Source organism: Oncorhynchus nerka, linkage group LG22 (assembly GCF_034236695.1).
Source record: "Oncorhynchus nerka isolate Pitt River linkage group LG22, Oner_Uvic_2.0, whole genome shotgun sequence".
Lineage (NCBI taxonomy): Eukaryota > Metazoa > Chordata > Actinopteri > Salmoniformes > Salmonidae > Oncorhynchus > Oncorhynchus nerka.
In genome coordinates, this window is record NC_088417.1 from 104,492,570 (window position 1) to 104,511,210 (window position 18,641).

At 47.5% G+C, this 18,641-nt stretch overlaps 1 protein-coding gene across 1 annotated transcript in view; it reads left to right on the forward strand.

Moving 5' to 3' along the window:
• LOC115126250 (ephrin type-A receptor 5) overlaps window positions 1–18,641 on the forward strand; it is a 241,084-nt gene that overhangs the window by 73,512 nt on the left and 148,931 nt on the right. Inside the window, exon 4 of the mRNA XM_065007686.1 lies at window positions 17,413–17,568. Within this exon, the coding sequence (XP_064863758.1) occupies window positions 17,413–17,568 (156 nt within the window). The remainder of the gene's footprint in view (window positions 1–17,412; window positions 17,569–18,641) is intronic.

Sequence of the window (18,641 nt, forward strand, 5' to 3'; positions counted from 1 at the left end):
GGAGATGAGTCTATATGGGGCTGGAGATGAGTCTATATGGGGCTGGAGATGAGTCTACATGGGGATGGAGATGAGTCTATATGGGGCTGGAGTTGAGTCTATATGGGGCTGGAGTTGAGTCTATATGGGGCTGGAGATGAGTCTACATGGGGCTGGAGATGAGGCTACATGGGGCTGGAGATGAGGCTACATGGGGCTGGAGATGAGGCTACATGGGGCTGGAGATGAGGCTACATGGGGCTGGAGATGAGGCTACATGGGGCTGGAGATGAGGCTCCATGGGGCTGGAGATGAGTCTACATGGGGCTGGAGATTATGCTATATGGGGCTGGATATGAGGCTACATGGGGCTGGAGATGAGTCTACATGGGGCTGGAGATGAGTCTACATGGGGCTGGAGATGAGTCTACATGGGGCTGGAGATGAGTCTATATGGGGCTGGAGCTGAGTCTATATGGGGCTGGAGAGGGGTATATGGGGCTGGAGATGAGTCTATATGGGGCTGGAAATGAGTCTACATGGGGCTGGAGATGAGGCTACATGGGGCTGGAGGTGAGTCTACATGGGGCTGGAGGAGAGTCTACATGGGGCTGGAGATGAGTCTAAATGGGGCTGGAGATGAGTCTATATGGGGCTGGAGTTGAGTCTATATGGGGCTGGAGATGAGTCTACATGGGGCTGGAGATGAGTCTATATGGGGCTGGATATGAGTCTATATGGGGCTGTAGATGAGTCTATATGGGGCTGGAGATGAGTCTATATGGGGCTGGAGATGAGTCTACATGGGGCTGGAGATGAGGCTACATGGGGCTGGAGATGAGTCTACATGGGGCTGGAGATGAGTCTACATGGGGCTGGAGATGAGTCTACATGGGGCTGGAGATGAGTCTAAATGGGGCTGGAGATGAGTCTATATGGGGCTGGAGTTGAGTCTATATGGGGCTGGAGATGAGTCTACATGGGGCTGGAGATGAGTCTACATGGGGCTGGAGATGAGGCTACATGGGCCTGGAGATAAGTTTATATGGGGCTGGAGATGAGTCTACATGGGGCTGGAGATGAGGCTACATGGGGCTGGAGTGGGGCTACATGGGGCTGGAGCTGAGGCTACATGGGGCTGGAGCTGAGGCTACATGGGGCTGGAGATGAGGCTACATGGGGCTGGAGATGAGGCTACATGGGGCTGGAGATGAGGCTACATGGGGCTGGAGATGAGGCTACATGGGGCTGGAGATGAGGCAACATGGGGCTGGAGATGAGGCTACATGGGGCTGGATATGATAATTATTGGGGCTGGCAATGAGTCTACATGGGGCTGGAGATGAGTCTACATGGGGCTGGAAATGAGTCTATATGGGGCTGGAGATGAGTCTATATGGGGCTGGAGATGAGTCTATATGGGGCTGGAAATGAGTCTACATGGGGCTGGAGATGAGGCTACATGGGGCTGGAGATGAGTCTACATGGGGCTGGAGATGAGTCTAAATGGGGCTGGAGATGAGTCTATATGGGGCTGGAGTTGAGTCTATATGGGGCTGGAGATGAGTCTACATGGGGCTGGAGATGAGTCTATATGGGGCTGGATATGAGTCTATATGGGGCTGTAGATGAGTCTATATGGGGCTGGAGATGAGTCTACATGGGGCTGGAGATGAGGCTACATGGGGCTGGAGATGAGTCTACATGGGGCTGGAGATGAGTCTACATGGGGATGGAGATGAGTCTACATGGGGCTGGAGATGAGTCTACATGGGGCTGGAGATGAGTCTAAATGGGGCTGGAGTTGAGTCTATATGGGGCTGGAGATGAGTCTACATGGGGCTGGAGATGAGTCTACATGGGGCTGGAGATGAGGCTACATGGGCCTGGAGATAAGTCTATATGGGGCTGGAGATGAGTCTACATGGGGCTGGAGATGAGGCTACATGGGGCTGGAGTGGGGCTACATGGGGCTGGAGCTGAGGCTACATGGGGCTGGAGCTGAGGCTACATGGGGCTGGAGATGAGGCTACATGGGGCTGGAGATGAGGCTACATGGGGCTGGAGATGAGGCTACATGGGGCTGGAGATGAGGCTACATGGGGCTGGAGATGAGGCTACATGGGGCTGGAGATGAGGCAACATGGGGCTGGAGATGAGGCTACATGGGGCTGGATATGATAATTATTGGGGCTGGCGATGAGTCTACATGGGGCTGGAGATGAGTCTACATGGGGCTGGAGATGAGTCTACATGGGGCTGGAGATGAGGCTACATGGGGCTGGAGAAGAGTCTACATGGGGCTGGAGATGAGGCTACATGGGGCTGGAGATGAGGCTACATGGGGCTGGAGATGAGTCTACATGGGGCTATATGGGGCTGGAGATGAGTCTACATGGGGCTGGAGATGAGGCTATATGAGGCTACATGGGGCTGGAGATGAGTCTACATGGGGCTGGAGTTGAGGCTACATGGGGCTGGAGATGAGTCTACATGGGGCTGGAGATGAGTCTACATGGGGCTGGAGATGAAGCTATATGAGGCTACATGGGGCTGGAGATGAGTCTACATGGGGCTGGAGATGAGTCTACATGGGGCTGGAGATGAGGCTACATGGGGCTGGAGATGAGTCTACATGGGGCTGGAGATGAGGCTATATGGGGCTATATGGGGCTGGAGATTATGCTATATGGGGCTGGAGATGAGGCTATATGGGCCTGGAGATTATGCTACATGGGGCTGGAGCTGAGAATTATTGGGGCTGGAGTTGATTCTATATGGGGCTGGAGTTGAGACTACAAGGGGCTGGAGATGAGGCTATATGGGGCTGGAGATGAGGCTACATGGGGCTGGAGTTGAGACTACAAGGGGCTGGAGATGAGTCTATATGGGGCTGGAGATGAGTCTAAATGGGGCTGGAGATGAGTCTATATGGGGCAGGAGATGAGAATAAATGGGGCTGGAGTTGAGGCTACATGGGGCTGGAGATGAGGCTACATGGGGCTGGAGATGATTCTATATGGGGTTGGAGATGAGAATAAATGAGGCTGTCTCTCTCTTGTGTTGCACTGAACTCACTCTCAGTTGCTGACAGTTGACTCACTCTCAGTCATGGGTTGTTTTTAAGAGCAGGTCGCCTACACAGTCATATAACAGATCTTCAGAATGGAATATTTGTTTCTTAAAATTTGCTACCAGCTTGTCCTATAGGGTATTTGTATGCACATTTTATTTAATAAAAAGACTGCTGCTTTGGAATACAATCCAGGCCTAGATGATATAATAGAGTCACCTTAAAAACAGGATTTAACTGAGTGTGAAATGTGACAATATTATCAATTTTCAAATTGTACATGATGAGTTGGGAACACAAACTACTTGGAGCAGCTTGGATCAGCAGCCGTGTTACTGTCTAACTACCAGCTTCTGTCTATATTACCCAGTGTGCTGGCCTCCCAGCTTCCCATCCTTCCAGCGTCCCAGCCTCCCATCCTCCCATTCTCTCAGCCTTCCATTCCCCCAGCCTCCCATCCTCCCATTCTCTCAGCCTTCCATTCCCCCAGCCTCCCATCCTCCCATTCTACCATACTCCCATCCTCCCATTCTACCATTCTACCATACTCCCATACTCCCATTCTCCCATCCTCCCATTCTACCATACTCCCATCCTCCCATTCTCTCATCCTCTCATCCTCCCAGCCTCCCATTCTCCCATCCTCCCATTCTCCCATCCTCCCATCCTCCCATCCTCCCATACTCCCATTCTACCATACTCTCATCCTCCCATCCTCCCATACTCTCATCTTTCCATACTCTCATCCTCCCATTCTACCATACTCTCATCCTCCCATCCTCCCATACTCTCATCCTCCCATCCTCCCAGCCTCCCATTCTCCCAGCCTCCCATTCTACCATCCTCCCATGCTCCCATTATACCATACTCTCATCCTCCCATCCTCCCATTCTACCATACTCTCATCCTCCCATTCTACCATACTCTCATCCTCCCATTCTCCCATCCTCCCATTCTACCATACTCTCATCCTCCCATCCTCCCATTATGCCATACTCTCATCCTCCCATCCTCCCATTATACCATACTCTCATCCTCCCATTCTACCATACTCTCATCCTCCCATCCTCCCATTCTACCATCCTCCCATTCTACCATACTCCCATTCTACCATACTCCCATCCTCCCATCCTCCCATTCTACCATCCTCCCATTCTACCATACTCTCATCCTCCCATCCTCCCATTCTACCATCCTCCCATACTCTCATCCTCCCATTCTACCATCCTCCCATTCTACCATCCTCCCATCCTCCCATTCTACAATCCTCCTATCCTCCCATTCTACCATCCTCCCATCCTCCCATTCTACCATCCTCCCATACTCTCATCCTCCCATCCTCCCATTCTACCATCCTCCCATACTCTCATCCTCCCATTCTACCATCCTCCCATCCTCCCATTCTACCATACTCCCATCCTCCCATTCTACCATACTCCCATACTCCCATTCTACCATACTCCCATCCTCCCAGCCTCCCATTCTACCATCCTCTCATCCTCCCATTCTACCATCCTCCCATCCTCCCATCCTCCCATACTCCCATTCTACCATACTCTCATCCTCCCATCCTCCCATACTCTCATCTTTCCATCCTCCCATACTCTCATCCTCCCATTCTACCATACTCTCATCCTCCCATCCTCCCATACTCTCATCCTCCCATCCTCCCAGCCTCCCATTCTCCCAGCCTCCCATTCTACCATCCTCCCATGCTCCCATTATACCATACTCTCATCCTCCCATCCTCCCATTCTACCATACTCTCATCCTCCCATTCTACCATACTCTCATCCTCCCATTCTCCCATCCTCCCATTCTACCATACTCTCATCCTCCCATCCTCCCATTATGCCATACTCTCATCCTCCCATCCTCCCATTATACCATACTCTCATCCTCCCATTCTACCATACTCTCATCCTCCCATCCTCCCATTCTACCATCCTCCCATTCTACCATACTCCCATTCTACCATACTCCCATCCTCCCATTCTACCATCCTCCCATTCTACCATCCTCCCATTCTACCATACTCTCATCCTCCCATCCTCCCATTCTACCATCCTCCCATACTCTCATCCTCCCATTCTACCATCCTCCCATCCTCCCATTCTACCATCCTCCCATCCTCCCATTCTACAATTCTACCATCCTCCCATCCTCCCATTCTACCATCCTCCCATACTCTCATCCTCCCATCCTCCCATTCTACCATCCTCCCATACTCTCATCCTCCCATTCTACCATCCTCCCATCCTCCCATTCTACCATACTCCCATCCTCCCATTCTACCATACTCCCATACTCCCATTCTACCATACTCCCATCCTCCCATCCTCCCAGCCTCCCATTCTACCATCCTCCCATACTCTCATCCTCCCATTCTACCATCCTCCCATCCTCCCATCCTCCCATTCTACCATCCTCCCAGCCTCCCATCCTCCCATCCTCCCAGTTCCCAGCCTCCCATACTCCCATCCTCCCATACTCCCATTCTCCCATCCTCCCATTCTACCATACTCCCATCCTCCCATCCTCCCATTCTCTCATCCTCTCATCCTCCCAGCCTCCCATTCTCCCATCCTCCCATCCTCCCATACTCTCATCCTCCCATCCTCCCATCCTCCCATACTCTCATCCTCCCATCCTCCCATACTCTCATCCTCCCATCCTCCCATTCTACCATACTCTCATCCTCCCATCCTCCCATACTCTCATCCTCCCATCCTCCCATTCTACCATCCTCTCACCCTCCCATCCTCCCATCCTCCCAGCCTCCCATTCTCCCATCCTCCCAGCCTCCCATTCTCCCATCCTCCCATTCTCCCAGCCTCCCATTCTACCATCCTCTCATCCTCCCATCCTCCCATTATACCATACTCTCATCCTCCCATCCTCCCATTATACCATACTCTCATCCTCCCATTCTACCATACTCTCATCCTCCCATTCTACCATACTCTCATCCTCCCATCCTCCCATTCTACCATACTCTCATCCTCCCATCCTCCCATTATACCATACTCTCAATCTCCCATTCTACCATACTCTCATCCTCCCATTCTCCCATCCTCCCATTCTACCATACTCTCATCCTCCCATCCTCCCATACTCTCATCTTCCCATTCTACCATACTCTCATCCTCCCATCCTCCCATTCTACCATCCTCCCATTCTAACATACTCCCATCCTCCCACTCTCCCATACTCCCACTCTCCCATCCTCCCACTCTCCCATCCTCCCATTCTACCATCCTCCCATTCTACCATACTCTCATCCTCCCATCCTCCCATTCTACCATCCTCCCATACTCTCATCCTCCCATTCTACCATCCTCCCATCCTACCATCCTCCCATCCTCCCATACTCTCATCCTCCCATCCTCCCATTCTACCATCCTCCCATACTCTCATCCTCCCATTCTACCATCCTCCCATTCTACCATCCTCCCATTCTACCATACTCACATCCTCCCATTCTACCATACTCCCATACTCCCATTCTACCATAGTCCCATCCTCCCAGCCTCCCATTCTACCATCCTCCCATACTCTCATCCTCCCATTCTACCATCCTCCCATCCTCCCATTCTACCATCCTCCCATCCTCCCAGCCTCCCATCCTCCCATCCTCCCAGTTCCCAGCCTCCCATACTCCCATCCTCCCATTCTACCATCCTCCCATACTCCCATTCTACCATACTCCCATCCTCCCATCCTCCCATACTCTCATCCTCCCATTCTACCATCCTCCCATCCTCCCATTCTACCATACTCTCATCCTCCCATCCTCCCATTATACCATACTCTCATCCTCCCATTCTACCATCCTCCCATCCCCTCATCCTCCCATTCTACCATACTCCCATCCTCCCAGTTCCCAGCCTCCCATTCTACCATACTCCCATCCTCCCATCCTCCCATTCTACCATCCTCCCATACTCCCATTCTACCATACTCCCATCCTCCCATCCTCCCATTCTACCATCCTCCCATACTCCCATCCTCCCATTCTACCATCCTCCCATACTCCCATCCTCCCATTCTACCATCCTCCCATCCTCCCATCCTCCCATTCTACCATCCTCCCATTCTCCCATTCTACCATCCTCCCATCCTCTCATCCTCCCATTCTACCATCCTCCCATCCTCCCATTCTACCATCCTCCCATACTCCCATTCTACCATACTCCCATCCTCCCATTCTACCATCCTCCCATACTCCCATCCTCCCATTCTACCATCCTCCCATCCTCCCATTCTACCATCCTCCCATTCTACCATCCTCTCATCCTCCCATTCTCCATCCTCCCATCCTCCCATTCTCCATCCTCCCATCCTCCCAGCCTCCCATTCTACCATCCTCCCATACTCCCATCCTCCCATTCTACCATCCTCCCATTCTACCATCCTCCCATTCTACCATCCTCCCATCCTCTCATTCTACCATCCTCCCATTCTACCATCCTCCCATCCTCTCATCCTCCCATTCTACCATCCTCCCATCCTCTCTTCCTCCCATTCTACCATCCTCCCATCCTCCCAGTTCCCATCCTCCCATCCTCCCATCCTCCCAGCCTCCCATTCTACCATCCTCCCATACTCTCATCCTCCCATCCTCCCAGTTCCCAGCCTCCCTATCCAGAGTAGAGACAGAGAGGAGAAGATAAGAGCCCATTTCCCATTACCAGAGGCTTGTTTGAGGTTTTTGAGGAGTGTCATGTGAGTCACTGGCTGAAAACCAAATGGCAGCCTATTCCCTATACAGTGCACTACTTTAGACCAGAGCCCTATCAAAAGTAGTGCACTATATAGGACATAGGGTTCACAGTGGGTGTCAGGGCAGCAATGCAGCAGGCAGGTTAATGGTATTGCGAGGTCAGAGCCTGTGGTAGATTAACCCTGTGATTTGGAGAGGGGGGCTCTTGTAAGCAGGAGTGGAGGCTTAGCCCTGACAGAAGATCCGCACATCGTCACAGGGCCATGCAGGGTCGCGCTCAGAAGAGGACGGCTGCATCACAAATGGCACCCTATTCACCCATTTGAGCTCAAGTCAAAAGCAGTGCACTAGAAATAGGGTGTAATTTGGAACGCAGGCAAGGTCAGTTAGGCCACTCAATAGACAAGGTGAGAGGGGAGTAGCAGGGTTTATGTGAGAAGGAATCATGGATTCCTTAGATTATTGTCAGTTGTGCTGTATTACTGAGGTAAAACGTAGAGGAAATATTTCAGCACACAAAATACTATAATGATGCCTGCATGGCACAGAGGAAAAAGCAATGCAATGTCGCTATATTATCTGTATTTATTATGGATCCCCCATTAGTTCCTGCCAAGGCAGCAGCTACTCTTCCTGGGGTTTATTATGGATCCCCATTAGTTCCTGTCACGGCAGCAGCTACTCTTCCTGGGGTTTATTATGGATACCCATTAGTTCCTGCCAAGGCAGCAGATACTCTTCCTGGGGTTTATTATGGATCCCCATTAGTTCCTGTCAAGGCAGCAGCTACTCTTCCTGGGGTTTATTATGGATCCCCATTAGTTCCTGCCAAGGCAGCAGCTACTCTTCCTGGGGTTTATTATGGATCCCCATTAGTTCCTGTCAAGGCAGCAGCTACTCTTCCTGGGGTTTATTATGGATCCCCATTAGTTCCTGTCAAGGCAGCTGCTACTCTTCCTGTGGTTTACTATGGATCCCCATTAGTTCCTGTCAAGGCAGCAGCTAATCTGCCTTAATTTTGCTGGACTCCAGGAAGAGTAGTTGCTGCCTTGTGATTTGTTTGATCGTAGCTAGCTACATAGCCGTCTTTGTTTCAAAGATAATTGTGTAGTCTAGAGCGATTTTCTAGGTTAGCTAGCCAGCTATTGTCGTTCTCCTACGCAACGTAACGTAACCAACACTGCTAGCTAGCCAGCTAGCTCCCGATAAGCAGCATTGTAGAAACTTCACACTCAACGGTACGACTTGATTAGGGTAGTGTCAACAACGCAGCTAGCCTACCCCAGCAGTACTCTATCATTTTAATCATTTTAGTCAATTAGATTCTTGCTACGTAAGCTTAACTTTCTGAACATTCGAGACGTGTAGTCCACTTGTCATTCCAATCTCCTCTGCATTAGCGTAGCCTCTTCTCTAGCCTGTCAACTATGTGTCTGTCTATCCCTGTTCTCTCCTCTCTGCACAGACCATACAAACGCTCCACACCGCATGGCCGCAGCCACCCTAATCTGGTGGTCCCAGCGCGCACGACCCACGTGGAGTTCCAGGTCTCCGGTAGCCTCTGGAACTGCCGATCTGCGGCCAACAAGGCAGAGTTCATCTCAGCCTATGTCTCCCTCCAGTCCCTCGACTTCTTGGCTCTGACGGAAACATGGATCACCACAGACAACACCGCTACTCCTACTGCTCTCTCTTCGTCCGCCCACGTGCTCTCGCACACCCGAGAGCTTCTGGTCAGCGGGGTGGTGGCACCGGGATCCTCATCTCTCCCAAGTGGTCATTCTCTCTTTCTCCCCTTACCCATCTGTCTATCGCCTCCTTTGAATTCCATGCTGTCACAGTTACCAGCCCTTTCAAGCTTAACATCCTTATCATTTATCGCCCTCCAGGTTCCTCGGAGAGTTCATCAATGAGCTTGATGCCTTGATAAGCTCCTTTCCTGAGGACGGCTCACCTCTCACAGTTCTGGGCGACTTTAACCTCCCCACGTCTACCTTTGACTCATTCCTCTCTGCCTCCTTCTTTCCACCTCACCCTCTCACCTTCCCCCCCTACTCACAAGGCAGGCAATACGCTCGACCTCATCTTTACTAGATGCTGTTCCTCCACTAACCTCACTGCAACTCCCCTCCAAGTCTCCGACCACTACCTTGTATCCTTTTCCCTCTCGCTCTCATCCAACACTTCCCACACTGCCCCTACTCGGATGGTATCGCGCCGTCCCAACCTTCGCGCTCTCTCCCCCGCTACTCTCTCCTCTTCCATCCTATCATCTCTTCCCTCTGCTCAAACCTTCTCCAACCTATCTCCTGATTCTGCCTCCTCAACCCTCCTCTCCTCCCTTTCTGCATCCTTTGACTCTCTATGTCCCCTATCCTCCAGGCCGGCTCGGTCCTCCCCTCCCGCTCCGTGGCTCGACGACTCATTGCGAGCTCACAGAACAGGGCTCCGGGCAGCCGAGCGGAAATGGAGGAAAACTACCTCCCTGCAGACCTGGCATCCTTTCACTCCCTCCTCTCTACATTTTCCTCCTCTGTCTCTGCTGCTAAAGCCACTTTCTACCACTCTAAATTCCAAGCATCTGCCTCTAACCCTAGGAAGCTCTTTGCCACCTTCTCCTCCCTCTTGAATCCTCCTCCCCCTCCCCCTCCTCCCTCTCTGCAGATGACTTCGTCAACCATTTTGAAAAGAAGGTCGACGACATCCGATCCTCGTTTGCTAAGTCAAACGACACCGCTGGTTCTGCTCACACTGCCCTACCCTGTGCTCTGACCTCTTTCTCCCCTCTCTCTCCAGATGACATCTCACGTCTTGTGACGGCCGGCCGCCCAACAACCTGCCCGCTTGACCCTATCCCTCCTCTCTTCTCCAGACCATCTCCGGTGACCTTCTCCCTTACCTCACCTCGCTCATCAACTCATCCCTGACCGCTGGCTACGTCCCTCCCGTCTTCAAGAGAGCGAGAGTTGCACCCCTTCTGAAAAAACCTACACTCGATCCCTCCGATGTCAACAACTACAGACCAGTATCCCTTCTTTCTTTTCTCTCCAAAACTCTTGAACGTGCCGTCCTTGGCCAGCTCTCCCGCTATCTCTCTCAGAATGACCTTCTTGATCCAAATCAGTCAGGTTTCAAGACTAGTCATTCAACTGAGACTGCTCTTCTCTGTATCACGGAGGCGCTCCGCACTGCTAAAGCTAACTCTCTCTCCTCTGCTCTCATCCTTCTAGACCTATCGGCTGCCTTCGATACTGTGAACCATCAGATCCTCCTCTCCACCCTCTCCGAGTTGGGCATCTCCGGCGCGGCCCACGCTTGGATTGCGTCCTACCTGACAGGTCGCTCCTACCAGGTGGCGTGGCGAGAATCCGTCTCCTCACCACGTGCTCTCACCACTGGTGTCCCCCAGGGCTCTGTTCTAGGCCCTCTCCTATTCTCGCTATACACCAAGTCACTTGGCTCTGTCATAACCTCACATGGTCTCTCCTATCATTGCTATGCAGACGACACACAATTAATCTTCTCCTTTCCCCCTTCTGACGACCAGGTGGCGAATCGCATCTCTGCATGTCTGGCAGACATATCAGTGTGGATGACGGATCATCACCTCAAGCTGAACCTCGGCAAGACGGAGCTGCTCTTCCTCCCGGGGAAGGACTGCCCGTTCCATGATCTCGCCATCACGGTTGACAACTCCATTGTGTCCTCGTCCCAGAGCGCTAAGAACCTTGGCGTGATCCTGGACAACACCCTGTCGTTCTCAAATAACATCAAGGCGGTGGCCCGTTCCTGTAGGTTCATGCTCTACAACATCCGCAGAGTACGACCCTGCCTCACACAGGAAGCGGCGCAGGTCCTAATCCAGGCACTTGTCATCTCCCGTCTGGATTACTGCAACTCGCTGTTGGCTGGGCTCCCTGCCTGTGCCATTAAACCCCTACAACTCATCCAGAACGCCGCAGCCCGTCTGGTGTTCAACCTTCCCAAGTTCTCTCACGTCACCCCGCTCCTCCGCTCTCTCCACTGGCTTCCAGTTGAAGCTCGCATCCGCTACAAGACCATGGTGCTTGCCTACGGAGCTGTGAGGGGAACGGCACCTCACTACCTCCAGGCTCTGATCAGGCCCTACACCCAAACAAGGGCACTGCGTTCATCCACCTCTGGCCTGCTCGCCTCCCTACCACCTCCCTCCCTTCCCGCTCAGCCCAGTCAAAACTGTTCGCTGCTCTGGCCCCCCAATGGTGGAACAAACTCCCTCACGACGCCAGGACAGCGGAGTCAATCACCACCTTCCGGAGACACCTGAAACCCCACCTCTTTAAGGAATACCTAGGATAGGATAAAGTAATCCTTCTCCCCCTCCCCCCCCTTAAAAGACCTAGATGCACTATTGTAAAGTGGCTGTTCCACTGGATGTCATAAGGTGAAAGCACCAATTTGTAAGTCGCTCTGGATAAGAGCGTCTGCTAAATGACTTAAATGTAAATGTAAATGTAGTCTAGTCCATAGTCCTATAAGGTTAGTATCACACCTCATGTATCCTAGTGTATCCTCATGTATCCTAGTCCATAGTCCTATAAGGTTAGTATCACACCTCATGTAGTCTAGTCCATAGTCCTATAAGGTTAGTATCACACCTCATGTAGTCTAGTCCATAGTCCTATAAGGTTAGTATCACACCTCATGTAGCCTAGTCCATAGTCCTATAAGGTTAGTATCACACCTCATGTAGTCTAGTCCATAGTCCTATAAGGTTAGTATCACACCTCATGTAGCCTAGTCCATAGTCCTATAAGGTTAGTATCACACCTCATGTAGTCTAGTCCATAGTCCTATAAGGTTAGTATCACACCTCATGTAGCCTATCCCATAGTCCTATAAGGTTAGTACCACACCTCATGTAGCCTAGTCCATAGTCCTATAAGGTTAGTATCACACCTCATGTAGTCTAGTCCATAGTCCTATAAGGTTAGTATCACACCTCATGTAGTCTAGTCCATAGTCCTATATGTTTTAATAAGGTTAGTATCGCAACTAAAGTGGCCAAATAACTTCTTAAAATGAAGCGCATTAATCTGCATAACAAGGGGTGTAGAGTCTAACTGGCATACATGAGCAGTGTGTGAGTTTCAGGTTTTAATTTTCACCATATAAATTCACCTGTAGAACAAAAGCATTACATGCGTAATTGCGGTCACTCTTGAGAATTTCCCGCTAAGTAATTGCATTTAGGAACATTCACACTCATAGCCTACTGCTGTGTGCGCATAGCTGCGCTTATAATGTGAAGAAAGAGTCCAGTAGTATATCAACATTTTCAACTTAACCTTGAGATCTGTTGCGTCACCATCATTACTTGAATTAGTATCTTTTAACGCTAGTGGTTGAGTTAATTTAGGAGCTACCGCAAACTATTTTTGGAATATTTATTTTTCACACAGAATAGAATAGATCAACTTTTGTCCTATTGGGAATAGTAGATTTACATATCTATTTATCTATTAGACAGTCACACAGTGCTATTAGACAGTCACACAGTGCTATCTATCTGACAGTCACTCAGTGCTATTAGACAGTCACTCAGTGCTATCTATCTGACAGTCACTCAGTGCTATCTATCAGACAGTCACTCAGTGCTATTAGACAGTCACTCAGTGCTATCTATCTGACAGTCACTCAGTGCTATTAGACAGTCACTCAGTGCTATCTATCTGACAGTCACTCAGTGCTATCTATCAGACAGTCACTCAGTGCTATCTATCTGACAGTCACTCAGTGCTATCTATCAGACAGTCACTCAGTGCTATTAGACAGTCACTCAGTGCTATCTATCTGACAGTCACTCAGTGCTATCTATCAGACACTCACTCAGTGCTATTAGACAGTCACTCGGTGCTATCTATCTGACAGTCACTCAGTGCTATCTATCAGACAGTCACTCAGTGCTATTAGACAGTCACTCAGTGCTATCTATCTGACAGTCACTCAGTGCTGTCTATCTGACAGTCACACAGTGCTATCTACCTGACAGTCACACAGTGCTTTCTATCTGACAGTCACACAGTGCTGTCTATCTGACAGTCACCACCAATAACTACTGGTTCCTGAGTTATACCACCAATAACTACTGGTTCCTGAGTTATACCACCAATAACTACTGTCTGTTATTCCACCAATAACTACTGGTTCCTGAGTTATACCACCAATAACTACTGGTGTCTGAGTTATACCACCAATAACTACTGGTTCCTGAGTTATACCACCAATAACTACTGGTTCCTGAGTTATACCACCAATAACTACTGGTTCCTGAGTTATACCACCAATAACTACTGGTTCCTGAGTTATACCACCATTAACTACTGATTCCTGAGTTATACCACCAATAACTACTGGTTCCTGAGTTATACCACCAATAACTACTGGTTCCTGAGTTATACCACCAATAACTACTGGTTCCTGAGTTATACCACCAATAACTACTGGTTCCTGAGTTATACCACCAATAACTACTGTCTGTTATTCCACCAATAACTACTGGTTCCTGAGTTATACCACCAATAACTACTGGTGTCTGAGTTATACCACCAATAACTACTGGTGTCTGAGTTATACCACCAATAACTACTGGTTCCTGAGTTATACCACCAATAACTACTGGTTCCTGAGTTATACCACCAATAACTACTGTCTGTTATACCACCAATAACTATTGGTTCCTGAGTTACACCACCAATAACTACTGGTTCCTGAGTTATACCACCAATAACTACTGGTTCCTGAGTTATACCACCAATAACTACTGTCTGTTATACCACCAATAACTACTGGTTCCTGAGTTATACCACCAATAACTACTGGTTCCTGAGTTATACCACCAATAACTACTGGTTCCTGAGTTATACCACCAATAACTACTGTCTGTTATACCACCAATAACTACTGGTTCCTGAGTTATACCACCAATAACTACTGGTGCCTGAGTTATACCACCAATAACTACTGGTTCCTGAGTTATACCACCAATAACTACTGCTTCCTGAGTTATACCACCAATAACTACTGCTTCCTGAGTTATACCACCAATAACTACTGGTTCCTGAGTTATACCACCAATAACTACTGGTTCCTGAGTTATTCCACCAATAACTACTGGTTCCTGAGTTATACCTCCAATAACTACTGGTTCCTGAGTTATACCACCAATAACTACTGGTTCCTGAGTTACACCACCAATAACTACTGGTTCCTGAGTTATACCACCAATAACTACTGGTTCCTGAGTTACACCACCAATAACTACTGGTTCCTGAGTTATACCACCAATAACTACTGTCTGTTATACTACCAATAACTACTGTCTGTTATACCACCAATAACTACTGTCTGTTATACCACCAATAACTACTGGTTCCTGAGTTATACCACCAATAACTACTGGTTCCTGAGTTACACCACCAATAACTACTGGTTCCTGAGTTATACCACCAATAACTACTGGTTCCTGAGTTACACCACCAATAACTATTGGTTCCTGAGTTACACCACCAATAACTACTGGTTCCTGAGTTACACCACCAATAACTATTGGTTCCTGAGTTATACCACCAATAACTACTGGTTCCTGAGTTATACCACCAATAACTACTGGTTCCTGAGTTATACCACCAATAACTACTGTCTGTTATACCACCAATAACTACTGGTGCCTGAGTTACACCACCAATAACTACTGGTTCCTGAGTTATACCACCAATAACTACTGGTTCCTGAGTTACACCACCAATAACTACTGGTTCCTGAGTTATACCACCAATAACTACTGGTTCCTGAGTTACACCACCAATAACTACTGGTTCCTGAGTTATACCACCAATAACTACTGTCTGTTATACTACCAATAACTACTGTCTGTTATACCACCAATAACTACTGTCTGTTATACCACCAATAACTACTGGTTCCTGAGTTATACCACCAATAACTACTGGTTCCTGAGTTATACCACCAATAACTACTGGTTCCTGAGTTACACCACCAATAACTACTGGTTCCTGAGTTATACCACCAATAACTACTGGTTCCTGAGTTACACCACCAATAACTATTGGTTCCTGAGTTACACCACCAATAACTACTGGTTCCTGAGTTACACCACCAATAACTATTGGTTCCTGAGTTATACCACCAATAACTACTGGTTCCTGAGTTATACCACCAATAACTACTGGTTCCTGAGTTATACCACCAATAACTACTGTCTGTTATACCACCAATAACTACTGGTGCCTGAGTTATACCACCAATAACTACTGTCTGTTATACCACCAATAACTACTGGTGCCTGAGTTATACCTCCAATAACTACTGGTTCCTGAGTTATACCACCAATAACTACTGGTTCCTGAGTTATACCACTAATAACTACTGGTGCCTGAGTTATACCACCAATAACTACTGGTTCCTGAGTTATACTACCAATAACTACTGGTTCCTGAGTTATACCTCCAATAACTACTGTCTGTTATACCACCAATAACTACTGGTTCCTGAGTTATACCACCAATAACTACTGTCTGTTATACCACCAATAACTACTGGTTCCTGAGTTATACCACCAATAACTACTGTCTGTTATACCACCAATAACTACTGGTGCCTGAGTTATACCTCCAATAACTACTGGTTCCTGAGTTATACCACCAATAACTACTGGTTCCTGAGTTATACCACCAATAACTACTGGTTCCTGAGTTATACCACCAATAACTACTGTCTGTTATACCACCAATAACTACTGTCTGTTATACCACCAATAACTACTGTCTGTTATACCACCAATAACTATTGGTTCCTGAGTTATACCACCAATAACTACTGGTTCCTGAGTTATACCACTAATAACTACTGGTGCCTGAGTTATACCACCAATAACTACTGGTTCCTGAGTTATACTACCAATAACTACTGGTTCCTGAGTTATACCACCAATAACTACTGTCTGTTATACCACCAATAACTACTGGTTCCTGAGTTATACCTCCAATAACTACTGGTTCCTGAGTTATACCACCAATAACTACTGGTTCCTGAGTTATACCACCAATAACTACTGGTTCCTGAGTTATACTACCAATAACTACTGGTTCCTGAGTTATACCTCCAATAACTACTGGTTCCTGAGTTATACCACCAATAACTACTGGTTCCTGAGATATACTACCAATAACTACTGGTTCCTGAGTTACACCACCAATAACTACTGGTTCCTGAGTTATACCACCAATAACTACTGGTTCCTGAGTTATACCACCAATAACTACTGGTTCCTGAGATATACTACCAATAACTACTGGTTCCTGAGTTACACCACCAATAACTACTGGTTCCTGAGTTATACCACCAATAACTACTGGTTCCTGAGTTATACAACCAATAACTACATTTGTCTGAGTTAGTTAGAAACCACATTGAGTTAGAAACCACATTCTAGATGTACAGATTGCATTGACAAAATGTATCGCTCACTAAAAGTACCGACCTGAACAAAATTAAATGTCCTCGTATCAGCTTCACTAGAGTCCAGTCTAACTCCCTTCTCCTCTCCTCTCTCTCCTCATCTCTCTCCCGTCTCCAGTCTGCAGAGCGGGATTCTTCCGATCGGTGCTGCAGACCCCTGCCTGCAGTAAATGTCCTCCTCACAGCTTCACCAGAGTCCAGGGTTCCGTAGGTTGTACCTGTGAGGAAGGATACTATAGGAGAGACAGTGACCCGCCTAACATGGCCTGTACACGTATGTACTACACCTCACTATGCCTCACCATTCATTACACACTATGCTGCTACATACGATCTACATACCGTAAAACTTCTCAAATATCTGCCTGTTCCTTTTAATAGAAGTGTGTAACGGCACATATTCCAGCAAATAAACAGCTGTTTAACGTATATGCAGATTCTAAATTAATTGTTTTCAAGGTTTAATATTTGATTTGTTACATTAAATAATTCATTAATGACTCGAAGAAAGGATGGCAATCATCAGTTTTTTGTCGCCAGTAAGAAAGTGCTAGCCATTGGCTGCTAACAGCTGAGAACTGCTAGCTAACAGGCAAGCACAAAAACATAATATTAATAATAATAGTAATAATTATTATTAATATTGTTATTATTATTACTTATTTTCCATACATATTGGTAGTAAACCACTCCATACATTAATATTGTAGTAGTTATCAGTAATATACAACTCCATACATTAATACTGTAGTAGTTATCAGTAATATTCTGCTCCATACATTAATACTGTAGTAGTTATCAGTAATATTCTGCTCCATACATTAATACTGTAGTAGTTATCAGTAATATTCTGCTCCATACATTAATATTGTAGTAGTTATCAGTAATATTCTGCTCCATACATTAATACTGTAGTAGTTATCAGTAGTATTCCGCCACATACATTAATACTGTAGTAGTTATCAGTAATATTCTGCTCCATACATTAATACTGTAGTAGTTATCAGTAATATTCTGCTCCATACATTAATACTGTAGTAGTTATCAGTAATATTCTGCTCCATACATTAATATTGTAGTAGTTATCAGTAATATTCTGCTCCATACATTAATACTGTAGTAGTTATCAGTAGTATACAACTCCATACATTAATACTGTAGTAGTTATCAGTAATATTCTGCTCCATACATTAATATTGTAGTAGTTATCAGTAATATTCTGCTCCATACATTAATACTGTAGTAGTTATCAGTAGTATACAACTCCATACATTAATACTGTAGTAGTTATCAGTAATATTCTGCTCCATACATTAATACTGTAGTAGTTATCAGTAGTATTCCGCC